General features: G+C 49.0%; 1 protein-coding gene across 1 annotated transcript in view; it reads right to left on the reverse strand.

Moving 5' to 3' along the window:
* Nucleotides 1-4,300: 4,300 nt before the first annotated feature.
* QARS1 (glutaminyl-tRNA synthetase 1) overlaps nucleotides 4,301-26,543 on the reverse strand; it is a 30,236-nt gene continuing 7,993 nt past the window's right edge. The window contains exons 6-24 of the mRNA XM_081852591.1: nucleotides 25,417-25,470; nucleotides 24,495-24,555; nucleotides 23,119-23,190; nucleotides 21,546-21,631; nucleotides 20,334-20,420; nucleotides 19,192-19,291; nucleotides 18,471-18,549; nucleotides 18,262-18,370; nucleotides 17,417-17,547; nucleotides 16,490-16,582; nucleotides 15,339-15,476; nucleotides 14,163-14,250; nucleotides 12,888-13,034; nucleotides 12,657-12,761; nucleotides 10,142-10,234; nucleotides 8,666-8,793; nucleotides 6,968-7,034; nucleotides 5,509-5,634; nucleotides 4,301-4,516 (exon numbers count right to left, since the gene is read on the reverse strand). Of these exons, the coding sequence (XP_081708717.1) occupies nucleotides 4,466-4,516; nucleotides 5,509-5,634; nucleotides 6,968-7,034; nucleotides 8,666-8,793; nucleotides 10,142-10,234; nucleotides 12,657-12,761; nucleotides 12,888-13,034; nucleotides 14,163-14,250; nucleotides 15,339-15,476; nucleotides 16,490-16,582; nucleotides 17,417-17,547; nucleotides 18,262-18,370; nucleotides 18,471-18,549; nucleotides 19,192-19,291; nucleotides 20,334-20,420; nucleotides 21,546-21,631; nucleotides 23,119-23,190; nucleotides 24,495-24,555; nucleotides 25,417-25,470 (1,815 nt within the window). The 3' untranslated portion in view covers nucleotides 4,301-4,465. The remainder of the gene's footprint in view (nucleotides 4,517-5,508; nucleotides 5,635-6,967; nucleotides 7,035-8,665; nucleotides 8,794-10,141; nucleotides 10,235-12,656; nucleotides 12,762-12,887; nucleotides 13,035-14,162; nucleotides 14,251-15,338; nucleotides 15,477-16,489; nucleotides 16,583-17,416; nucleotides 17,548-18,261; nucleotides 18,371-18,470; nucleotides 18,550-19,191; nucleotides 19,292-20,333; nucleotides 20,421-21,545; nucleotides 21,632-23,118; nucleotides 23,191-24,494; nucleotides 24,556-25,416; nucleotides 25,471-26,543) is intronic.

Consider the following 26,543-nt stretch of genomic DNA (forward strand, 5'->3'; position numbering starts at 1 on the left):
AGCTTGTTGCAGCAGAGCATTCAAGGCATCTAAGCCATATTTGTGGAACTAGTTGGTGCCTCCTTCCTGGTACTTTTAAAAAAATTACATGAAGGTTAGCTTCCTCCCCTTTGTCACAGGCTGCATTCACACCTTACATCTGAAGCACATGGCATCCCCCAGTGAATGCTGGGAAGTGTAGTTTACCCCTCATAAAGGTACAATTCTCAGCACTCTTTTAAAAACTACCATTCCCAGGATCCTTTGGGGAGTTCATGTGCTTTAAATGTAAGGTATGTGCATAGTTTGCTAGAAAAGTATCAAATATACCTTCTCTCCATTATGGAGGAAAACCTGTATGGTCCATGTATGGGGACATATTTATACTACTGCTGGCATTATATCTCTCCGTTTCCCCTCTCTTCTACAATGGGAATAACCATGGCCTACCACATAGGATTGTTGTGAGATCACGTTAAGTGTTTGCAGTTGGGTACTGCTGCTGCAAGGCTGAAAACAAGAAACCAGCTCCCTAAAATACAAGCTGGCAATAGCCCATTATGTGGGTCAGAGGTGGCTCAGAGAGGTTTGTGCCATCCTAACCCACCACGCTCCGTTGGCCCCGGTGTCTGTTGCGTGTGCCCGGGGGGACGATTGCCACGAGGCTTCCGGCAGGTGCTTCACCCAGGAGGGAGAGGGCCCAGCCTGCCTCCATCTCTTACGGCCCGCACCCCAGGGACCAGGCCGGGCTGTGCCAAGCCTGCAAAGGAAAAGCACAGGCTGCTTTAATATCCCCATGTGCTTGCTGACAACCTCCCACTCCACAGCACCAACAACCGGCCCTTAAGGTGGCACGGGCCAGCAGCAGCAGGTGACACAACTTCGGCTGCCATCACTCCAGCAGAGCGAGACGCCACTCCTGCTCGGCTTCCTCCGGCCAAGCTTCCCCTGGCGCGCGGGTTTTGCATTTCGTACTCTATTTTTTGGCAGCAGCGACCTTGCTCATCCAGCACCCGTTGCGCGCGGGTTGCTTGGTTGGGGGGGCGCGCACAGAGCGACCCGCGCGGCTTTCCGAGCCAACCCTCCTCCAGCCCACCTTAACAAGGGCCTAGGCTTGCTAACTTTGCGGCTAGACCTCGGTGTTTGTACACACTGCAGAAAATGTGCAGGACTTTAAAGGTGCAGCGACCCTCCCGCATCCAGCCTTTCTTAATGGGAGGAGAGGAGGAGGAGGTGGCGGCGGCGGCGGCGGGCGAGTCACCCGTGCAAGAGGGAGCGAGCAATGGCCCGGGATCAGGCCTCTCCGATCAGGGCCAAAGGTGAACCGAGGGAGGGAGAGAGAGAAGGATCCCTAGCTTCGTGCGCAACGGCGGCTCTTACGCGCGCGGACCCCGCGATGGTGCAGCCGGCGTCGTGTGCTTTGCTCCGTTCCAAGCGGGCAAGGCGAGGGCGGAGAGCCGAGAAACGATCCGCATTTCCCAGAAGCAAGCGCCGCAATGGGTACTGCGAGCCAGACAGGCCTTGACAGCGGAGGGCGGGCTCGATTTGGGGCTTGGCGAGGAGGAGAGGGAGAAAGCCGGAATGGTGCAGCCGAAAGGGCACCGCGCGGCTGGGTTGGGTTGCAAATCAAGCGCTTGAAACGGTTGCCTTTTGCAGAGCCGGAAGGAGCGTTCCTGCCTTTGTCATTGATAAAAGGGCTTGCGGGGGAAGGGGGGGGGCGGCCCTTACGGACACCAGGAATTGCTGGCATCCGTTGATCTAGAGAGACAATGGCGTGCACCTCCGGGGCTGAAGCCAAAGCGCTGCGTTAGCAGCACCAAAGTGACCTTTGCAAGGGTGCAAGTCTGGGTGGGCAGCATGTATGGAGGTCCTGGGCTGCCCAGGCGACAAGACTCGCCGATGCGGTCCAAAGGAAGGCAGAGGAACGCACCAGCTTGGCTGCAGGAATTGCCAACCTTAGGGATTTGTGTAGGGTTTATTCCATAGGGTTCCCCCCACCACCACCTCTCCAGAATATGTCCGGCAAGGCAGAGGTTTAGGATCAGAGTCTGCCTTCTCCTAGATGGGCTATCTTCCCAGGTTGACAGGCCCCCATCTGCCCCTCACTTCCCATCTGGTTTAGCCAGCAAAGCTGTTTGCCTGTTGTGTCACATGCTGACAGCTTTTTTTTTTTTTAAATGATATTTATTAAGTTTTACAAAAGGTAAAAAGACAACAAACAACAAACATCAAAAATACAAACAACATCAAAAATCATAGAGAGAAAAAAAGAAAACATAAAAAAGATTCAACCTAGTAATAAAAAATTAAAAAGAAAACTCTGGTTCATTTTAATAGTCTTCAAAACCTTATTTTCCTTACTTCCTCCCACCTTCCCTTCTTGTATTCCACTTTAAAAGTTTTTTCAGCAAGCTCATTCATATTCATTTTCATCCTTTATCTTTCCCTTTGTACTCTTACTTATCTTAATCGCTAGAACCCCATCATTTCATTTACACTGCCCTTAGCACTCATAGATTTTACAATAATTTTGTAGATAAACTTTAAACTTCTTCCAATCTTCTTCCACCAACTCTTCTCCACATGCTGACAGCTTTTAGGAGCCACAGGTGAGAGCTGAGTGCAGGGCTGGGACCCACTTCCTCCCCTCTGTCCCCCAAGATTGCTTCTGCTACCTCCCCCCCATACTCTAGGTCGCTGAAATATCTGTTCAGCTGCTCACTGCTATGGTTTACTTTTGTTGCCATCAGCCTTAAATTCCAGTAACTGGCAAATCAAGTCCACCTCCCAATAAAGTTGGTATTCTGCAATCTTCCTTATCTTCTATCAGTTAATTTATCCATTTCTGCCTGTTATGAATATTTTAATAGTTGCTCTGAGTCCGTGGGGATTTGTTGACATTTCCGTTTTCTAGCCCACATAATTTTTACAAAGAATTTCGGGTATCTAGATCTAAATCACGGAGGACGAGGCTGTACCTCCACAGTTGGGGGCAGTATGCCCCTGAATGCCAGATGCTGGGAATCACAAGTGGGTCGAATTCTGTTGCGTTCAGGTCCTGCTTTCAAGCTGCTCAAAGGCCTCTGGTTGGCCACTGTGAGAACAGGATTGTGACTAGGTGCGACCCTGGATGGATGGAGCAGGCTTGTCTTACGTCCTCAGTGTTGATTTTGTTTAACAAAATCAACACTGTGCCAAAACTCAAGGTTCTAAAGAGAAAATGGGGAGTTGCAGGGGCACTCCTTATAGGGTTGCCATATTTTGAAGAGTAAAAAAGAGGACACGTTTGCCAACTTCTGCTTTTAATTATGGATTGCTGCGACACAACTCTCATTTTACATATCCATGAAAAAAAGAGGATGTCTCCTGGAAAAAGAGGACATATGGCCAACAAATGTCCTCCCTTGTAAAAGCAGAGCTATGAGGTCAGACCTTGGCTGCCTTCTTTTACAAACACTATTGAAAGCAACACTGGTTGAAAGAGTGCTCTGATTTAAAATACCGATGAGAAAGGCTCTCTCCCCCATTGCCCATTTCTGATCCATTGTTATTGAAGTGCAAGGCAACTCTCAGTTGGAGCTAAAATGCGGACATCATAATAATAATTTATTATTTATACCCCGCCCATCTGGCTGGGCTTCCCCAGCCACTCTGGGCAGCTTTCAACAAAATATTAAAATACAGTAATTAAACATTAAAAGCTTCCTCAAACATTAAAAGCTTCCCTAAACAGGGCTGCCTTCAGATGTCTTCTAAAAGTCTGGTAGTTGTTGTTCTCTTTGACATCTGGTGGGAGGGCGTTCCACAGGGTGGGTGCCACTACCAAGAAGGCCCTCTGCCTGGTTCCCTGTAACTTGGCTTCTCCAGAAGGAAAGACCGCAAGGAGGGATGGGAGCTGGAAATAATCTCTGAAGGAGATGAGGACAACTCTTAAAAAATCATTCATACCTTTAGCCCCATCTAAGTGTGGGTGGTAGCCTCATCCTTAGTCCTAGACATACAACCCACCTAGACATACAACCCACCCATCTTACTTCTGTGGGGAACTGTGGGTTGAGGAGGTGTGGAGAGGCCCAGAATCGGATGTGGTTTATCTGCCCATCAGGACTCTCTCCACGACATGCCCTCCTCTCCAAACACACCTGTCAGGTGCAGGGCGAGCACCAAGAAACTGAAGGGGGGGAATCATAATTCTAGTTTGCAGCCCCAGTTCAGAAAGGCAATAAATATTGTTTGAACCTGCAGATTCAAATCAGTGTACACACACACACACACACACACACACACCCTTGCATGCAATAGCCAATAACACGGGAAAACATAAAGAGGCTCCCTTTTATTGATGTGATGGATCTGAAACCAGGATGCATGTTAAGGCAACTGTGCTGGTGCTGCATGCGACCATCACCCCCTCCTGCCATGCAGGGGAAGAAAGTGACTCCTGAGCAACTTGGGGCAAGGTGAGAAACCGCATGCAGAAGCATCATCACACTTTCCCAGGATCCTCCTTCAGAGTCACCGTCCGGTTGAACACAAGCTGCGGGGGGAAAGCAAGCGACATTAGCAAGAGTCCTTTGCCAGACAAGTTCTTCCTCTCCATCACCTCCCATTTTAGAGAGCGGCTTTTCTCTCTAGGACCCTCGTACCTACGGGACCGCCTCTTCTGATATGTCCCACAGAGGACCTTACGGTCTTCAAACAAAAACATCTTGAAGGTCCCAGGCCACAGAGAGGTTAGGCTGGCCTCAACCAGAGCCAGGGCTTTTTCAGTACTGGCCCCGACTTGGTGGAATGCTCTGTCACAAGAGACTAGGGCCCTGTGGGATTTGACATCTTTCCGCAGGGCCTGCAAGACAGAGCTGTACCACCAGGCCTTTGGCCAGGGCACAGTCTGACTCCCTCCTTTGGCAATCCTCACAGAACTCTAGCCCAATGGTTGCCATTAATCTGATTTGGATTAATTTTATAATGAAATGATTTTAGAATGTGTATCATTTTATTGTTGTTAGCCGCTCTGAGCCTGGCTTCGGCTGGGGAGGGCGGGATATACTGTAAATAAAATTCTATTTTTTTAAAAATTATTATTATTATTATTATTATTATTATTAATCTGACCTTGAGGCCTTTACAGGAACCGTTAAGAGACAGAAAGAAGCTCAAAGTTCCGGGGAACATTTGGCCCTCCAGACGTTGCTGAACGACTCCCATCAGCTGCAGCAAGAGTGGCAACACGCCTGGGGCAATGGGAGTTGTAGTTCAGCAACACCTGGAAAGTCAAAGGTTCCCTGTCAACACAGGGTCTCTACTGGTATATCACCCCTGGCAGGAGGCCCCATCCGACCTCTGGATGAAAACCTCTATCAAAGGAGAGAGTCTGACATCTTCCAAAGCAGTCTGTTTGTTTCACCGCCCAACCGCTCGTCCTGTCCAGAAGTTATCTCTCATGTGCAGCAGAATTTTCCTTTCCTTGCCATTTGAACGGGGGCGGAGGGGAACCCTTCCAGGTTTTTGCACCTTTCGGGAACTGACCTTTGCACCCATGCTGTCAGGATCGACTGAGAAATAGCCAAGCCGTTCAAACTGGAATTTGGTAAAAGGCTTGGCCCCCGACACAGACCTGTCCACCAGAGCCTCCTCAATCACAGAGAGTGAGTTCTGGAATGGGAGAGAGAAGAGACAGAGAAAGATGGAAAAGAGCCGGCAGGAAAGACTAAAACAAGGCAACAGAACTTCTCACAGGTGGGCAGACCAAAGAGTCTTTAGCCCCGCTGATTAAAATATGCAACAGTACTTTTCTCTACTCACCAGGGACGCCCCACCCAGAAAGCAAAGTGAGGTGATTACCTCAGGAAACGGGATCCACAGAGACAACAGATCCGGCCTCCAAGGAATGCGCTACCTGCTGCTGCCATGGTGGCAGGGACGGGTGTGGCATGCTCCTTTGAGACCCTAACTACCGCCACCTTGGAAGCCCCCACCACGCTGCCTCTACAGCAGTCTCTTCCTCCTGCCCTTGTTCCTGATGTAGATCTTCACTCATTCCTTCTTTCCTGGCCCAGAATTGGGCCGGCCCTGCTACTTACGGGTGCAGCGCATGAGCTCTTGTGGTTACCTGCCTTCACCAATTTTTACATGGCTTGCTTGGGAGGAGATGCCCAGTTTGGCAGGTGCACACTGATCCGCACGCTCCAATTTACTTATATAGGTAAAGGTAAAGGGACCCCTGACCATTAGGTCCAGTCGTGACCGACTCTGGGGTTGCGGCGCTCATCTCGCTTTATTGGCTGAGGGAGCCGGCATATAGCTTCCAGGTCATGTGGCCAGCATGACTAAGCCGCTTCTAGCAAACCAGAGCAGTGCACAGAAACGCTGTTTACCTTCCCGCCGGAGTGGTACCTATTTATCTACTTGCACTTTGATGTGCTTTCGAACTGCTAGGTTGGCAGGAGCAGGGACCAAGCAACGGGAGCTCACCCCGTTGCAGGGATTCGAACCGCCGACCTTCTGATCGGCAAGTCCTAGGCTCTGTGGTTTAACCCACAGCGCCACCCGCGTCCCGTAATTCACTTATACCTCCTACCAAATTGCACGCCCACACACAGAAGGTGTTGGCCTAGCAGGAACCACCTTACAAAACTCCATAGCAAGGTGTACATTGTTAGTACAATGAGATGTTTCCCTGGCAGTTTCTTTGTGCATTGTTAACCTCACCTTTTAATAATAATAAAAACGTCAATTTCTAATATTTTATGCCCTCTTGTTCCTCTCCTTTAATCTTGTCGTATTATATAATGGAATGTGATGCCTTCTTGTTCTTGCAATTTTCTACTTTTCCATTAAAAAAAATAAAAATTGAGTACCCCCCGCTTCTCAAGCCACACCATTTCTTTCTCCCAACATAGCTCCACCTCTTCCTCCTCCCTCCTTCTGTCCTCCCTAGTCCAAGGCATTAATAATAATAAAACACTCTTCTGGGCTCAGCACTCACAGGATTGACATCACTCAGGAAACCCTGTGGCACCTCCACAGGGTCTTCGGGGTTCTTGTGCAGGAACCTGCAAGCCAAAAAAAGGTTTATAGTCACACTGAGGATGAGATTCGGCTGCCGGAACAGAAGACAAGAGGGTTCTGCTGCACAGGCCGGCCAATCGCACTCTCGTATCCCAAGCATGGCTCTTCCAGATGCTCTCTGTAGGCCCTGGGGAACAAGCCAAGTCCTTCTTGGGCTCGATGTTACTCGGTGTCAAGTCTACTCACTGAATGGAGAAAGCTGGGCAATGCAGACGGCCAGCCTCACAGATGGTCCAGCCCATGTTCAATGAGCTCATCTCAACCCTGACTTGGCAGGAAGCAACAGCAAAACTGTTATCTCAGGGAGAAACTCCTCTTTTGTAATGGGGCAGCTGACAAACTTGATGTAAACTCCCCCATTAGCTACTAAGCCGATGGAGCGGAGACACTTTGCTTTAGGTCGGGAGGCAGTTAGCCTTGCCGGTTTGGGTTTTCTCTGCCAAGATTAGTGCCGGAAGTCTTATTTTGCCAATCTTTGAAGATCTGCACTGGTTTCCAATTCATTTCCAGGTGTTTGTTTTAATTTTTAAAGCCCTGCATATCTTTGGGCCCAGCGACCTCCAAGACTGCCCTACTTCCCTATGAATCTGTCTGAATATCAAGGATAAAATATGACGACCATCTTCAGAGGCCCTACATAGGGTGTGTGGGTGTGTTTTCCAGTATTAGGCTTCTTTCAGCCGTAGCATCTGGAACACCTTCCCCCCTTCCCCTGGAGACTTCTGAGGCACTGAGCTGAAGTCTTTCTGGTGCCAGATGGCTTTCTTTTTGCCCAGACTACCCAGAATTCCACAGGAATTCTGCATGGTTTAAACCTGACTTTTACTATGGCCAAGTACAGATTAGTGAATCTTGGTTTAATAAGGCTATGTCTATGCGTAGTTGCTTCGCTGCTCCCATCACGCAACTGAGCAAACAACCAGGAATCCATAGCTAACTAGTCAAAACTGGGAAATGGTAACTAATGTCTTCCAAGCAAGCTGGAATCTGAAGCCATGGTTTAAAATTGCCCTGTGGTTCCTGGCTTGTTCAGAACCATGGTTTCCCAGTTTGAACGTAACAGGAAACTGTTAGCTATGACTTCTTGGCTTATTTTGCTACCCCTGCAAATGGAGAAGCAAACCAGCCGTGTACAGGTTCCTGAAGCTCCAAACATGGCTGGCAGCTCTGCTGTCTCTGTTTTTATGAGTTTTAGAACTATTTTAGTTATTTGAGCTGCTTCGAAAGAATAGTCCTAAGAGCAGCGTACAAATTCCCTAAGGAAACAAGTAAATAAATTGGAACGGTATAATCAATTTCCCCAGAACCAGCCCCCCCCCTTTTCGGATATAGTTATAAGTTTGATTAAAACAGATTGTGTTTCAAGATAAACTCAAAAAGTGTTGGTACCTAGCTCTGTCAACCTGCCTTTGAATACATAACACCACTATGCAATGCTTGAATATATAGCATCTGTGAGCTTAACCCAGGGGAGGAGAGAGACACCAAAAGGAAGTGGTTTTGACCCCTGTTGCCTAGTCTTCCTCCCAGGAATAATAAGATCCAAGGTCAAGAGACACATGGGGAGCCTTCTCAAACAACAGATTTGCAAAGATGAAGCGATCCTAATACTCACAGTCGCTCATACTGTCGAACCTCACACACGAGAGGATTTGACACCCAGTGGATAAAGGCTTTGGGCTTCTCTGCTGCCTCCGACTTTGTACAGGTCACCTCTAGCTCTTTCACACGTCCATTGGTGTCCTAGGCAAGGAGATGAAGGTCAGTTCCATGTGGCCACCCAGCCACTTTGCGATCATGCTTCAGGTATCTAGCTCCTCTCCAAAAACACTCCCTTGCAATGTGGAGCAGATTGCCTTCCTCATCTCTTCTGCTCAGTGCAGAAGAAGGGAATGAATTTGCGACGGCCAGCTCACTTGCTCTTGCATGAGTCCAGACCTCAAATCCATGTCTTTATCTCCCTAAAAGTTCATTGCAGTTCCCTTTAACTGACTGGTGCTAGCTTATCTGGCCAGCTGCAGAGAAGTCAAAAAATTATTTTCCACACTCTGCCTCATAATCAAAAGACATTTTGGTTGTTTCTTCATATCAGAGAGAAAGAAAAAGGATTCTATGGCTGCTCAACAACTGCAGGATGACGACCCCCCCCCCAAAAAAAAAGTTGATCCAGAGCTGATCTGCCACACATATAGGCTATTTCAACAGGACACAAAAGAAACTAGGAACTTACAAATATGAAATGCTTCAAGACGCTATTAATCAAAATCACAATCCGACAGGAACCAAAAGCAAAATTATCAGGCCACAAAAATATACCAAACGCCAGAAAATGTTTGGACATACAACACTTTCTTTTAAAAGCATGGAGTGGGGGCGGGAAACTCCAATAAACAGACTTGGGCTCAGCAGAATTTCATTTAGAAAAAATTATAGGGTCACCACAGAGAAGGCCCCGCTGTGCTCTTGCAGATAACTCCCCATAGCAATAGTACTGGTTTATGCAACTGCATAGGCAGCAGCAAAATGGATTTCCCCCTCTTTTACTCCAGTCTTGGGGACGAAATATCCAACTGGAGAATGTAACATAGGAACAGGATGTTGGGGCAGATGGGCTTAATCACACAGTGCCTGCAGCAACTCTGGGTAGTTCTAACCTTAGCAAGAGAGTTAAACTTAAGCTTCAGAAATCACTGGAGGAGAGCCAAGGAACTGGTGTATGTGTGTGTGTGTGTGTGTTATTTCGTTTTCTACTACTGCAAGCAACCTCAAGGCTTATTTGATCAAAAGACAGGTGTGAGATCTATGTTTTTTTTTTTTAAAAAAAAGAACTAGATTTCACCGCTTGCTTGTGCAGACAGACAAAAACCACTAAGCAGGCAGCAAATTGGGAGAAAGACCTAGCAGAGCCGCAGCTGGCTCAAGGAATCTTACAGAGCTGTAAGCATAGCTGCTGGAATGGTCCATGAGGCTGATCTAAGCCGAGTGCCACAGCTGACGTTTTCTTTTATGGGAAGCTCTTAGGCCCCGATCTACAGGGATAGCTGCAGAGCTGCGGTAAGAGGGCTGTAAGGAGATGCTATGGCAGACTCACCTTAATTATGCTCTGGACAGCAATGACGTAGCCCGTGTGCCTCAAACCCACTGGCTGGCCGGGCGCCAGGCGCTTGTAACCTTTCTCTGGCACCTGCCAGGGAAGAGATGCCAACGTCAGTGGAGACCAAAGAAGGTGAATCAAATCACTTCAGTCCACTGGCAGATGGATGTAAAAACGTTCTGTACTAAATTGTCAGTTCTTATGGGGCCAGGCACCTCCCTCATAGCAAGGATCTGCAACGTGGCTTCCCGTAGTTATTCTCAGGAGATCCCCATAATAACAATAATAATAATTTATTATTTATATCCTGCCCATCTGGCTGGGTTTCCCCAGACACTCTGGGCAGCTCCCAACAGAATAATAATAATAATAATAATAATAATAATAATAAATTTTATTTATATCCCGCCCTCCCCAGGCTCAGGGCAGCTAACACCAGGTATAAAAACAATTGATTAAAATACAACTTAAAAACAAGATTAAAATACAACATTAAAATGCAGCTTCATTTCAGTAGAAACTCAAAAACTTTTTGGGGATGAAAACGTCAAATCTCCACCAAGGCCAGCTATGCAGACTGGTCCCACGTGGGCCAGAAAAAAGCCAGGGAAGTCCCCAAATAGGAGTTCCATCACAGAAGGAGAAAGGAAAAAGGAATGAGGGGAAGGAGAAGTTGATTCCAAGCCAAAGGCCAGGTGGAACAACTCAGTCTTACAAGCCCTGCAGAAAGAATATTAAAAGCAAGATAGAACATCAAACATTAAAAACTGTCCTAAGCAGGGCTGCCTTCAGATGTCTTCTAAAAGCCAAATACTTGTTTATTTCCTTGACATCTGACGAGAGGGCGTTTCACAGGGCAGGAGCCACTACCAAGAAGGCCCTCTGCCAGGTTCCCTGTAACCTCACTTGCAGGGAGGGAACTGCCAGAAGGCCTCAGAGCTGGACCTCGGTGCCCGGGCTGAATGATGGTGGTGGAGATGCTTCTTCAGAAGCATCTCTCCACAGGGCATGGCGGCCTCGGCAAGAACAGCACAGCTAGCAATCAGCTGGGCATCTGAACTCTTTGCCCACAGCTCCAACGCTCTGTATGGGCAGATCCTGTCATAGCTCAGGAGTCACCAATCGCAGGAAGGGGGCAGAGTTAGGGCTCCTGGTGAAATCTGGCCAAGATGATGACCTGGTTAATGTGCCTGCAGAATGTAGCCTGGTGTGGGCGGTCAGAGAACAGCCCTTAGTACAAGTGGGCATGGATATGCCAGACGGAAAAGGCAAACAATTTGGTTCCAGTTTAAGAGACTATCAAATGAAGCTCAGACAGAAAACAAGAGAAAAGGGAAAGGTGTGCCCTTAGAAGATTGGGGGTGGGGGGTGGGAATAAGCCTCATTATAATGTGTTTGAACAACAAAACATACTTTTTAATAATATAACCATGTGTGTGTATACAAACATTCAGGAACATATAAATGTATAACATTTATATTGGGCAGTGCAGTGATTTTTTATATTTTTTATGTCATGTACCTCGGGTTACATACGCTTTAGGTTACAGACTCTGCTAACCCAGAAATAGTACCTCGGGTTAAGAACTTTGCTTCAGGATGAGAACAGAAATTGTGCTTGGGCGGCGTGGCAGCAGCAGGAAGCCCCATTAGCTAAAGTGGTGCTACAGGTTAAGAATAGTTTCAGGTTAAGAACGGACCTCCGGAATGAATTAATTACTTAACCTGAGGTACCACTGTATTACTGGACGAGGAGCATCTTCCCAAGTAAGACAGGTGCCGATTACAAGCTGCCAATCTGTCCAAGCACAGAGCAAAGGACATGGATCTGGGGTTCAGCTTATCTACCACCAGGCCTAGTTTTGGCAGGAAAGCCAACCTACATGAACAGGGCCCCTTTGGGTGCCACGAGACATGTTCTAATTTTTAAAATCCGTATTTTTAAAAGATCGTGCAGAGATGGTCCAGGCCAGTAGAAGTGGCCACAAGGTGGACTTCTAATACAAACAGCCAATGACAGATTCAAAATACACTCTCCGAGTCAGAGGAGCCGGTGCTACCAAGAGAAGTGAATTAATCTGCAGTGCAGGCATGGCTTCCATCCAGAGAATGCAAAAGCTACACAAAATTGCTGGAAAAAAAGAAAAGGTGGAACCGCAAATGACAGTGGTGACTGCCAAGACCACCAGGAACTATGGGCAACTTGGAGATACATACCCTAAAACACCCTCCCATACAGGAGGGATCGGTGGAGATAGCAAAGTCCCTTTAAAATAAGAGAGAGCCTTTGTGCTGACGCATTTTACATACCCCGCTTTCTAGCAAGGAAGAGATGATGCCTCATCTGCTCCGGAGTCCTACAGCAGGATGAAGTATGCCCAGCTGGCATCCGGTTGAGGCGCCCACAATTTTTGCAGCACCCCATTCTGTGCCCCCAGCATCACAGATATCAGCTTTCTTCTCTTCCTCAATGCATTGCCTCTCCCTCCCTCCCTCCCGTCCACAGGCTCACCTCCCGGAAGTCACTCTGCTCAATATAGACCGTTGGCTGGAAGGGGACTTTGTGGAAACCTTTGGTCTCATCAGCGGGGAAATTGGGTACATCGATTTCTAAGGTCTGTAAGGAAGAAAGGAAGGATTGATGCACGCTCGATGGGGGTGCTAAGAGAGGCCTAGATTTTACAGGGAGGTGGGCAAGGTGGCAAGCCACCCAGCCCCCACATTGCAAAGGCCGCAGGCTTACTTTCTGCGGTGCGGGAAAATTGACGATGGTCACGCACAGTGGTTCCAGCACGGCCATGACCCTGGGCGCCTGTTCGTTCAGCACCTCCCGCACACAGGCTTCCAGCATATGAGGCTCCATTGTGCACTGGGCGACCGTCACGCCCACCTGTCAAGAAGAGGTTGGAGTGAGCCAAGCAACAGGGAAAGGCCAACCCACCAGCTCCAAGCAAGAGGTGGGGAACATGTCCTCTCTCTCTCTTTCTCCAAGGCAGCCTTTCTCAAGCTGTGGGTCCCCAGATGCTGCTGAACTACAACTCCCATCACCCCTAGCTAGCAAGGACGGAGCTCAGGGATGATGGGAGTTGTAGTCCAACAACTTCTGGGAAGTTGTTGAGAACCACTGCTCCAAGGGCTGAACTCCCTTTGGGGAAAGTGGTCCCCAGGGGAATTGGGGGGGGGGGGCTACACACTTGTGGTGGGAGGTGCCAAAAGACGCACACCCCACTCGCTCACAAACTTTCCTCTGCTCGGCTTCCGCACAGAGACAGGAAACTGAAAAGAAAGGGATCTGATGACATGGGAATAAATCACTTCTTGAATGATCAGCTCACTGAGCAGAGGAACGGCAGGGGGAAGGAGGCACGGCTTGGAGGGGGTGCGGGGCAGTCTCAATTAAGAAGTCTGACCAGACGGATTAGGCCCATGGAGCAGGGGTTCTTCATCCCGGCTCTAAGGGGAAGATGGCCGCCCTGTAGCACAGTGGCAGAGCATCTGCTATGCATTCAGAAGGACCCAGCTTCAATCCCTGGCAGTGCTGGGAAACCCTGGAGAGACGCCACCAATCAGGGCAGACAATACTGAGCTAGATGGACCAATGACCTGACTCAGTTTAAGGCAGGCTCCTATGCCAACACCTAGGCCGTGTTCAGGAGCCACAATCCCAATCTCTCCATTGCCCATATGGCTTCAGGGAGATGGCACTTTTCCCTGCTGCCTCTGGAGGCATGGAGACCAAGGATGTACCCTGTGGTTGCTTAGCAGGAATCCAAGAGGTTCCTTAGTCAGGTCCACGTTGAAGCCATGTAACTGAGGAGCATCTCCACAACAAAGTTGCTGGGGGTGCGCCCTGCTGCTCACGCCATGCCCGAAAGGAAAAAGTGGCGCGTAAGCTCCATGACACGCAAGCAAAACCCGGAACAGGGCCTGAACTCTGTACCCAAGACCCCATGGCATTTAGGCACCCACGCTTTCCCCTTGGCCGAGCTGCACCGAACCCCAAAGGACATGTCTTTACCCTGGCGCAGAAGTTGTTGATTGCCTCTGCCGGGAAGCCCCGGCGCCGCAGAGCTGTCAGCGTGAAGAGTCGTGGGTCATCCCAGTCCCTGGAATGGCAACGGCAGCAGTGAGTGACAAGAGGCAGAAAGAAGCCTTGCTCCAAAACATACCGGCCTAGTTCCTTCCCAGCATGCCATACATGCATCCCCTCTTCCCGCCCCCCAAACCTGGGACTACAGCGCTGAAGTGAAATAGGGCCTTGTTCAGCAACCAAGGGCTGCTTGGATGGGTGGGTTTGAAGTATGCATGTGCTAGATTCTCCCATAAGCCACCTTGAGGATCCTTACATCAAAAGGTGGGATTACAGATCTTCTAAAATGTCTGAGGCCGCCAGAGGGAGAGGACGCAGCAGCAAAGGACCCCTCCATCCAGCTGACTTACTGCCTTCTTAGGCAGATGGGAAGGGCTTTGGCGTTCAGAAAGCCCTCCAGGTGTTCTTGGACTGCTATTCCCACCAGCCTCAGCCAACACGGCTAAATGGCAAGGGATGATGGGAGCTGTAGTCCAACGATGTCTGCGGGGACCTGGTTCCGCACCATACCAGGAAGGGTATTACAAGAGCCCTTTCCGCTGTTCTAATGAGACTTCACAGACTGAGGCACTGGGCCATCCAAGGAGGGACGTGAACCCAGGGCTGTGGGGAGGGGCAGCATTAAGGGCTGGGAACAACTCTGGGGATGGATCACAGATTTTGCCCAGAGATGAGTAAAAAGAAGCTCACTCAGGGTATATTGCAAGTGGATTGTTCCATAAAATTACTTGGGAGCCTCAAGTTCCTGTTAGGGGTCTGAAGCCGATTATATTTCGTGAACTACCTTGGCAGTGGTGCTTTGCCCTGAAAGGTGGCATACAAGTACAGTGGTACCTCGGGTTACGAACTTAATTCGTTCTGGAGGTCCATTCTTAACCTGAAACTGTTCTTAACCTGAGGTACCACTTTAGCTAACAGGGCCTCCCACTGCCACCGCCCAATTTCTGTTCTCATCCTGAAGCAAAGTTCTTAACCTGAGGTACTCTTTCTGGGTTAGCGGAGTCTGTAACCTGAAGCGTCCGTAACCTGAAGCGTCCGTAACCCGAGGTACCACTGTACTTCAAATAATAATAATAATTTTAAAAATCAAACCCTGTTCCTCACCTGACAGCCCCTGAATCTACCAGACGAATGATCTTCCGTTTGGAGACCACCGTGTAGAGGAGATTGAGGCGCCCGTACTCCCACTGCACGGGGCAGTAGACATCCAGAGCGTTGCACAGCCAGAAATAGGAGGAGCGTCTGCCAAGAGAGAGAAGAGCAGCAGCTGTCAGAGCAGCAGTGGGGAACTTTCTCCAGTCTGGGGGCCACATTCCGTGCTGGGCAACCTCCCGAGGGCCACGTGGCGGACAGAGCCAGAGGCAAAACCAGTCACAGGAGCAAGTGGAGCATTTTGCCTTCAGTCTGCTTTCTGCACTGTCACACAGCTTTCCCTATCCTCCTTACATGCAGCCAAGAGGTTCAACAAGGCCCCCCCAAAAAAGTCAAGGAAATTACAAAGCTCGGGTAGTGAGGGGTGTTGCCAGAGATGAGTCCTGAGGGCTGGACAAAAAAAAAAAAAAAGTTTTGAGGCGGTCACATTGGTTCCTGGGCCTAAGACTCCACACCCCTGTGACAGGTCATCTATAACAGGGAAAAGCAGGTCGATTCCTGTCAAGAGGCTGACGTCGGCTACGTGCTTGTGACTATCTAGCTTTGCAGAATTTGTTTGGCTTTCGGGACTCCTGTTTTTGAGCAAAAATAATTATGCGCGGTCAGGATGAGAGCAGGACAGAGACCCAGTCACAGGGGACCTACTAAAATCCTGCTGCATGCTCAAGGCAGAAAATCCAGAGGCAGAGCGCCCCTGACAGACAGCTGACTATCTGACCTCTGTTCAAAGGTCTCCACTGAAGGAGTGGTCATTAGTTCCACTGCTGAACTCATCCTCAAGAAGTTTCCCCTAGCATCCAATTCAAATCTTCCCTTCTCTAACTTAAGGCCATTAGATCTAGTTTTCACCTTTGCCATGAGGGCTAGAAGCTTGCCTTCCACTAGAGGTAAAACCAGAATCCTCAGGATAGGATATCCAAGTGGCAGATTCTGGCCCTGTACAGATGAGGAGTCTACATCCATAGAAACCCAAGCCTCCTAAATCTGGGGTTCTATTTCTCCTCATAGGATAAGGGATTCCGCTACAGGCCTGTGGTTGCTCCCCACAACAGGAGAGCGTCTCAGCCACTTCCCAGTCAAGCAAGGAACTCTGTGCCTCTTACCTGGCCTGGAACTCTTTGGTACAGAGCGAGTGAGTGATGTTCTCTATGGAGTCGCAGAGGCAGTGTGTGTAGTCGTAGGTGGGATAGATGCACCTGGAACCCAGGGTACAGCTGTAAGGTCAAGAGCTCCAGAACCAGCCCACCTCTATGTAGCTCAACTCTTTTCCCACTCACAGCCTACCCAGCCATCAACCCCATCCCTCAAAATGCTCTTGCAGATCCACTGTCCTACCATGGTGTGTGCCCTTGCTTTTAATCTGCTTGGGGGAAAGGCCAGCCTTCCCACCTGAGGAGAGCAAGGGTCGACCGTGGCCAAGGGGATGGTATCCTGCTCAAATTCAGAAGCACTCTCTCTTTCCCCCCGTCCCCAAATCCAAAATCCCCAGCACAAGCTTCCGAGCCACAGTTGCCAAAAATGTTTACTGGATTTGTGAGCCGCCATTTTGCCAAGGCCTCTGAGGTGGTTTGTAAGTTTTAAACAGCAAAACAGACACGCGATATGAAACGTAAAGAGACAAGAGTCCCATGGGGGCCAACTGGGAGCCGATGGTATGGGGGCATCCTCGGCCTGGCCTCCCTCGCTTCCACCTTCCCTCAGAGCACGCGGGTCTTTAGGGGAAGGTTCTCGCCGCAAGGGTTCTCCTCAGGCCATGGATGGTTCTGTCAGGGCCTGGTGGTCCTAGTCTCCCTCACTTCCGTTTCTCTTCAGGGCATACAGGGCTTTCTTAAGCAGCCCCGGGGATGGGAGGGAGGGGCTGCTGCACACACATTAAGCCCTATGGCACAGCCATCCATCCCAACAGAAAATGTGGGCCAGAAAGACCTAACCCATCTCTGAACCAGCAACCCCAAGCGAGATGTTCCACAGGGTTCCCACCCAACACTCCAGTACCCACACCAGACACACACACAACCCGTCTTGCGTACCACTTGTCCCCGGTGCGGTGATGTGGTGTGTATTTGATGCGGTAGGCGACGGGGTCCATCTTCCCGTCTTCCATCACCAGCTTCATGCGCAGGGTGGCCTCGCCCTCCGCAAACTTCCCCTTGCGCATGTCCTGCAGAGGAGGAACCCACACTGGAGCTTTGAGCCAGTCAGACATGAAAGCTCGCCATGAGGTTAAATAACAGCAGCTTCTGCCGCCTCAGGTTTTGCCCTGACAGGGGCAGCTTTCCAGTTGTTCTGCTCTACAGGCAGACAAATGTATATGCTGTGCAACAAAGGCTGCTCCCCAAAATGCCAAATTCATGCCAATGAAGCCCAAGGAATGCAATCAGAGCAACGTGTTGTTGTTGTTTTACTTATTTTACAAAATTAATCCAGCTTCCAAGATTCGGTTATTTCAATGAGTTTTTGACCAGTAATGAAAGGAAATAAACTAAGTGGAAGGGCCCAGATAAAAATAGTCAACATGCGACCCTCCAGATATCTGTTGGAGTACAACTCCCATCATGCCTGACCATGGGCCACACTGGCTAAAGCTGATGGGAGTTGTAGCACCATGTTGGCTACCCCCAGATTAGAACAAAGGACGATAGCCATCTAAGGAGGGCAGGGAGAGAGGTGTACAAAATAAGGACTCTGATTGCTGGAAGCACACCTGTATAATTTTCTGAGCCATCATCAATTACTACAGGCATAACCATGAGGGCTAGAAACTTGTTGTGGTGGTGGTTTTCAAAAAAAAAAAAACCCAAACAGACAAGGCCGAGAATGCTGAATTCTCTAGCAGGGGAAGCCACCCTAGACTGCCCACATGAAATAGGAGTACCTCAAAAAGCAAGAGCGATTCCTCGACCGGCCGGTCTCGCCACGGAGAAGGAGGCGGATTATGTCCCTTGATTTCTTCCACCTTCTGGTGGCAAACGTAAGCATGGCCCCTGAGGGAGGGAAAGGAGACAACCAGTCACAAGGGAAGGAAGAATGCACCTGTGGTCAGGTGTTAACCCTTTCCCCTTTTTCAGCATCCACCCTCCTCACCTCCGGATGAGATCCACCGCCCAGGTGTACAGCTGGTCAAAGTAATCGGAGGCGTGCGTCACCGCATACGGGGTGTATCCTGGGGAAAATAAGGCCAGGTCATAAGAAAGTGTGCCCCCCTTCATGCCATACTTGGCCCATTCCCCACCCCTCCCCTCAAGCCCACGTCTTAGGGCAACAACTCCCCGAAACCCACCCACAGACATCTGTGAGGACAGGATGCTGGACTAGATGGGGCCCTTGGCTGCCTGATCAGGCAGGCTCCTCTGGTGTAAACAAGCTGTTGCTACTCTTAAAAACTTCATGTAAACAAGCCATCTGTAAGGGCCTCATTGTTGTACTCGAGCTACACACCATGGTGCAAATTCGGCTAACCGGTGGTTGTTTTTTCTGCGGGTACCAACGCCGTTTTTTCGATGATGATGATGATGATAATAATAATAATAATAAATTATTTATACCCCACCCATCTGGCTGGGTTTCCCAAGCCACTCTGGGCAGCTTCCAACAAAAGAGGAGAGAAGCCACTGGTTAAAAGTGTGGCACTTATTGTAACAACTTCCTGGTGAGTACTGGCACCTGTTTTTCTAGAAGGAAAGCACTGGTGTTAACCTAGCATGGGGTCCACAAAGCCAACAGTCTTCCTCCCACCCCCGTGGCCCATCCAGAGACAGAGCTCTCTTTCGCCCAGGCGACATTTTGTAGCACAAGACGCACATACCTAACCATTCCACTATGTCCCTGATAGCTGTGAAGTACTTCTCCTCCTCCTTCTCAGGATTTGTGTCGTCATAGCGCAAAAAGCAAATCCCGCCATTTGCCTGGTTGTGGGGAGAGAAATTAAGCAGTACAATTAAGCCACCCACGAGTTCAGCAAGACGTCAGCTTGGTACCTAAAAGTACCGTATTTTTTGCTCTATAAGACTCACTTTTTCCCTCCTAAAAAGTACGGGGAAATGTGTGTGCGTCTTATGGAGCGAATGCAGGCTGCGCAGCTATCCCAGAAGCCAGAACAGCAAGAGGGATTGCTGCTTTCACTGCGTAGCGATCCCTTTTGCTGTTCTGGCTTCTGAGATTCAGAATTTTTTTTTTCTTGTTTTCCTCCTCCAAAAACTAGGTGTGTCTTGTGGTCCGGTGCGTCTTATAGAGCGAAAAATACGGTAATTCCATTTTGTCATTCCCCTCCCTCCCTCCCCTCTTCCTACAAATCCCTTTAAATTCTAATCATTACTGATACAAGATACCTTTCCCTTATGGCCACCAATTTAAGCAATGCACGTTGCTATACATAATTTCATATCTGCAATAATGCTGAGATATATACACTTTGACGCAACTTGGTCGATATATTCAGAAATGTTTATCTGAGTGTTCACTGTCATTTAATTTTTAGTTTTAATTTTATGGAATAGTTGCACGTCATATGCTTTAATGTGAACAAAGATATAGCTCAGCGCAAATGTGTTAAAACAGTTTAAAGATGAAAATGGAGAAAAATGAAGTTACCTCAAAAAATAAATAAATAGAATTGACATGTTCCAATTTGAAACTTCAATTTAACGTGTAGGGAGTACAGTGCACACTAACAATGTATAAAACGCTGAAGCAAATTAATAAATGCCTGCTTTCAAACAAGGTACCTATAATCCAACTGTTATGTCTTCTGGCCTATTCATCTATCATATGTTCTTATATGCTATGAGCCACTTTGGGGCCTATCTTTTTGAAAAAATGACACACACATCGCCAGATGAAGATGAGACTGTCTCTCCCTACTCACTATCGCCTTCCACCCCAACTCCAGTTCAGCAAAAAGCTGAGTTTGCAGCAGGGCAGAGTGTGGAAAAGTGACCGGTCTCTCACCTTGGCAAAGCCGAAGTTAAAATTGATAGCCTTGGCGTGGCCAATGTGCAGGATGCCATTGGGCTCAGGAGGGAATCGAGTGCGCACCTGTGGCAGAAAACATTTTCAATGCAGTTAACCGAGATCTCCTTGGACGCAGTCTCCCCCTCAAAACCTCAAAGACACACCACACCCAACCTTACCCAAATGCCAGGGCAGGGCCCCCCCTCTGGATCATAAGCTATGACAAAAATGTAGGTAAAAAGGTAAAGGTAAAGGACCCCTGGATGGTTAAGTCCAGTCAAAGGCGACTATGGAGTTGCAGCACTCATCTTGCTGTCAGGCTGAGGGAGCCGGCGTTTGTCCACAGACAGCTTTCCGGGTCATGTGGCCAGCAGGACTAAACCACTACTGGTGCACGGAGAACCGTGGCGAGTGCCAGAGTGTACGGAAATGCTGTTTACCTTCCCACCGCAGCAGTACCTATTTATCTACTTGCACTGGCGTGCTTTCAAACTGCTAAGTTGGCAGGAGCTGGGAATAAGCAACGGGAGCTCACCCCGTCGTGGGGATTTGAACTGCTGACCTTACGACCAACAAGCCCAAGAGGCTCGGTGGTTTCGACCACAGCAGACCCTGCAGGAGTCTGCAGCAACATCCAGCTCACTAAGCAACCATGGCTGTGTCCTCTTTTCTTACAACTTGACATCGCATACACGCTAAAGGCAGGGCGGGGGAGAATTTGGCTGTCTACGAGGCCTCAATTGCAGGGCTTCTGGTCCCTCCCATTAAGCACAGTACATCCATAGGGATTTAGGACATGGAAAACAGCAGCTTCACGGCCGAGGAAGTGAGGACTAGGGAAAACAGAGGTCTCTGCTGTTTCTCAAAAACCTTTGCAAAGGCGAACCCTTGTTCACCTGCACATGACTGGCATCAGATTTATTCTTCCAGTGGAAACTGTTGCTGGGCAGGAGAGAGTAAATCTGGCACCTGGAAAATGCCAGGGTTTTCTCCCATGCACAGACACCCTTGTCCAATGCCTGCTAGAGCTATGCATCTGTGGCACCTCACGGATTCCCCAAATCTGGGTTTTGCCATAACAGCAGCTTGGGGGGCACAAGGTTTCACAGGGACTGAGAGATGCAAGTTACGGGGGCCAGCTGCTCCGTGAACCCAGCCTCCCGAAGGAAGAAGGACAGAAGATCTCTACCCCCACCCCACCCAGAGCACCTGTCCGTCTGTGATCTCCAGATGCTGCTTCAGTAAGTTCATGGTGTTGGGTGTGACAACGTAGCCTTCCGTTTTGTAGTTCTCACCTGGAAAGGTACAAGGGACATGATCAGCACATGGTATGCAAATCAGCAAACTGCAGGCAGTGGCGGCTGAATAGTCTTCTGCATTAAAATCAAATCTCTGTGCCCAGAAGGAACAAAACAAAAACAAAAAACACACAAGTCACAGAACTGGGATAATTTTGCATTCAAGTTTCTTCTTTGCCATTCTTTAGTTGATCATTTGGCCAGCTTTGTGGGGCTTAGTAATGTGGGGTTGTGGCTTCATAAGTGATCTCCCCTACCTACCACCCCCAAACGCACTTGTTTTTTGGCAGAGTCAGGTGCTGTTGGGTGCCGCCTGGTGGCAAGTGGGGCCAACTCCACCTTACAAGAGATAAGCCACCAAAAGCCTAAATATAAGCAGTGCCACCATCAGAGCAGGGGTCCAGGTCCACACTCAAAAGCACAAGCAAGGCCACAGCAATTTTGCCCCAAATCAGATTGTGCTATGATGCTGTTTTGCTACTGTTTTGTTTTAAATTCTGCGGCGATTTAGCTTCTATATATGCATATCCGTGCGCCTGTAGGCATGTATTAAAGTTTTTATTGGGGGGGGGACGGACGCTTCCATTACAGGTCTTGAAAGACCTACACTGGCTCCCAGTACATTTCCGAGCACAATTCAAAGTGTTGGTGCTGACCTTTAAAGCCCTAAATGGCCTCGGTCCAGTATACCTGAAGGAGCGTCTCCACCTCCATCGTTCTGCCCGGACACTGAGGTCCAGTGCCGAGGGCCTTCTGGCGGTTCCCTCGCTACGAGAAGCCAAGTTACAGGGAACCAGGCAGAGGGCCTTCTCGGTAGTGGCGCCCACCCTGTGGAATGCCCTCCCACCAGATGTCAAAGAGAAAAATAACTACCAAACTTTTAGAAGACATCAGAAGGCAGCCCTGTTTAGGAAAGCTTTTAATGTTTAATAGGTTATTGTATTTTAGTGTTTTGTTGGAAGCCGCCCAGAGTGGCTAGGGAAACCCAACCAGATGGGTGGAGTATAAATAATATTATATTATTATTATTATTGTTGTTGTTGTTGTTGTTGTTTTATTATTATTATTATTATTATTATTATTATTATTATTATTATCAAAGAAAAAACTGTAACCCGATACTGACCAACGTTGTACGGTTTTGTTTTCATCTGTCTTTATAGGCCCACCACAGCCTACAATGATAACATTCAAGGATTTGTACGGTAAGCTGCTTTGAGTTCTGCCTTGTCATGGAAATGCAGGGTGCAAATATATCCCAGTATATAAATAAAACGTCTCCTAAACCCACAGGCAGGCTCCTGGTGCGTCATTTCCCACAACCACATGCATGAGCACAGCACAACTGGACCCTCCTGACACCAATCACTCCTTTCCTTGACATCAGGCAATATCTGTGGTTTCCACAGGCCCTGGCATATCAGGGAGCTCATCGGTGAAGGTGAAAACCTGGCTGGAGAGACACGACCTCCAGGGCAGCTTACCTGGCTTATGGAATTTAAGCGCCTCGCCCCTCAGCTGCTCCATAAGGGATTTCGTCTCTTGGCACGCATCACCTGGAGGGAAAGCAGCTGAGGTCAGGATTCTACCACGGCAGAAGCCAGAGACTCAAGAAACAGACCGCCTTTTGCAGCAGCAACTGGGCTAACTTCCTTCCCTTGCAATCTTTTAGCATCAGGTTCAGTCTCCGGCATCTCCACATACAGTTAGCAGTCTCCTGCCTGAAATTCTGAGAGCTGCTGCCAGTCTGGTCTGAGTTGGACCAATGGTCTGGTTCAGTATAAGGCAGCTTCCTATGTCTTTCCTCTCCTCCCGTTGGAAACTCCTCCAGGCAGGGCTTCTCTCTTGTTGCTCGTCACTCTAACCCTTAACCAACACTAACCCTTAACTAACACTAATACTGTAGAACAGAGAGCCAGCATTCATAGTGGAGGGAGAGACAGCCAGAAGTAAAAGGAAAGCATTTGTCCGGCGTCCCATAGCCCTTGTTTCCAGCTGTGTTACATGCTACAGCCTGAAGGACTCACAGCCCTGGCTATGGTCAGAGGTCACGTGGTGCAGCAACCTTCCTAATGCAGGTCTGGGTCTGCTTCGTGCCGACATCGATCTCCCTACACAGGAATGTAGGAAGCTGCCTTGGACAAAGGCCATTGGTCCATCTAGTTCAGTACTGACTATACTGGCTGACAGAGCATCTCCCTTTCCAAGCCCTACTGAACTTGGAACCTTCTGCATGCATAGTATATGCTCTACCGCTAAGTTACTGCCCTTCCTTGGGAAACCTATACGTATGATCTTCAGCTTCTCACAACAGGAGTAAGGCAGAGGAGAAGAAGAACCAAGTTTTGTCACCCACAGATACAGAAAGCCTTTGTAAGGCTGTTGTCACGATGCATTACTTCTCGAGAACACTAGTGGGCGCACTAGATCTCTGCCAAAGCTCATCACATGAAGGTTTCAGCAGGTGAGTGGAATTTTCCACGGCAGCAAGTTATTATTAAGAACATAAGAACCACCTGCTGGATCAGCCCAGCATCTAGTTCTCACCAGATGCCTGTGGGGAAACCAGCGACCAGAGCAGGAGCAACAAGAGCACGCTACCCTCCTGCGATTTCCTGGGGGAGCGGGTTCCATAGTGCGCTACGTGATTGTAGTTTTAAAAGCGACACAGCAAACACAATGGGAAGATACTGCTGACAGCATTCCACCCTCCCAGTCCTCTGTGTGCCCTTTCCTAAGAGAGAGAAGGGCGCTTGGGTCCGGCAGAGCTGTGTGCTTGCCAGGAACAGGCAAACATCAAGAGCAGCTATAAGGCCTCCAAAACAAACACAAGGGAGAGCAGGTTCAGCCAAGGACTTACCGTTTTCCACCACTGCTGCCTTTCCCTTCTTGTCTGGCTCGGTGGCACGAGCCTTTGGGGCCTGACAAAGCAACAAGAGAGAGCTACTGAGTTTAACTGGACCTGGCCTTGAGGGCCTCCATGGTGAAGAGGAGCCAAGGTTTTAAAGGCACACGGAAATCTAGCAGGCAAAACTCCTCCTGTTGCAGAGACAAGCCATGGAAGAAGCTTTACCTGCTGCTCTTATCTTCTTTTTTTTAAGGACATGGAAAGGTTGGGGAGAAATGGCAGTAAAAGGAAGAGTGGGGAATTAAAGATGAGGAGGCCAGTGTTTTCCTAAAAAGAACTTTGCCCTAGACTCTCTACCTTTGCCCTAAAAAACCAAATCCCTATGTCAAGCGACAATTCTTTGCTCTCCCCGGCTTACTGCATACAAGGGAAATCACAAGTTTGCAACACTGCCTTATTCCCAGATTCAGAGACACGCAGGCCAAAATAAATGGGAAGAATCCATAATGCATGCTTTAAAAGACTGGAGGGTGTGGTGGGACGGATGCTTCATTGGCCCCCCAGACACCACTTCCTGTCCTGAGCACAGGTGCCACTACCTACGCACCCCGAGGTAGCGGAGGTTTCAAAGAAAGGCTCACACATCCCCACCATTAATGGCTTCTGCTCGTATTAGACAAGGATGGAGAGAACCTGTGGGCCCTCCAGATGTTGCTGAGCTCCAGCTCCCATCAGCCTCAGGCAGCATGGCCAAGAGTAAGGGATGATGGGAGATGCAGTCAGCATCTGGGAGGGTTGCGGGATTGGGGGTTTTAGATGAACCCTCTGCACTCTATTGCACACCTGAAGTGGAAACCACTAACACACCACAAGAAGGAAGGAAGGAAGGAAGGAAGGAAGGAAGGAAGGAAGGAAGGGGAAGATAAACACTTACCTTTGATTTCTTTTCCAGATCAGCTTCTGTCTTTGGGCCCAGCAAGTGGAGCACCTACAGGAGAGGAAAAGCACAGAAGGAAGGAATTGATTGGTTGCCTTGGGTTTGATCTGGCCCTCTAAGTTAATTCTCTCGACCTCCCTTCCCCAGGGCAGAACTCTTCTTATGTCACAGACGGGGAACCAGATACTGCTGGCCACCAGCCCCACTCAGCCTGGCCAATGGAGTTCAGCGACAGCTGGCCCAACACTGCCTTACAAAAAACACACCAGGCCAAAGCAAGAAAGCAAAACCCACTGATCTGGCGTAAATGTCAGCGTGCCTCTGTAGGAGCACAAAATTTAGTCTGATGCTACAGCCTCCTTTCCCGATTCAAGCCCGCATAGGAGGATGCAGTTGCGGTTTCACTCTGAATGCAGCGTTTCTACTGGGTAAGGAAATATTCGGTAGAAAAAATAGCATCCTGAGAATGCCAGGATTTTTATTTTTTGTTTTAAGTTTCCAGTTACAAAAATAGACCTGAAGGGATGTGGGTGATGCTGATAAAGATCTCAGAAACCCAAGGCAGTTGTCTTAGCACAGTGATGGCCAAACTTGGCCCTCCAGCTGTTTTGGGACTACATTTCCCATCATACCTGACCACTGGTCCTGGTAGCTAGGGATGATGGGAGTTGTAGTCCCAAAACAGCTGGAGGGCCACGTTTGCCCATCACTGTAGACTTAGCAGGAGTCCCAGTGTGCAAAGTGCAGACCTTTAGCACCCTCCCAAAAATCTGAGAAACGGATATGCAAAACAGGGGCGTGCAAATGTAGTTACATAATATATACAGGTCACAGGGCAGCACTGCAGGAGAAATTTGCAGCGCCGAGTCTTGGTTATGGAACCTATTTTTTGTTTAAAGCACGTTTTTAACCCTACCCTTCTTCCAGGGAGCTTAGTGGCGCACAAGGCTCTCTCCACACCTCATATTACCTGCACAACCATCCTGCGATGTAGGTTAAGCTAAGAGAGATCAACTGGCCTATTGGGCTTCACAGCCGACGGGGGATTTTAACCTAGGTCTCCCCAGGGCTGACCCTTGGCAGCCTCTGCATCACCCTGGCTCTTTAAGGGGGAGGACCTGCTG

Source organism: Podarcis erhardii, assembly GCF_964252035.2.
Source record: "Podarcis erhardii genome assembly, chromosome: 2".
NCBI classification, from domain to species: Eukaryota; Metazoa; Chordata; class Lepidosauria; order Squamata; family Lacertidae; genus Podarcis; species Podarcis erhardii.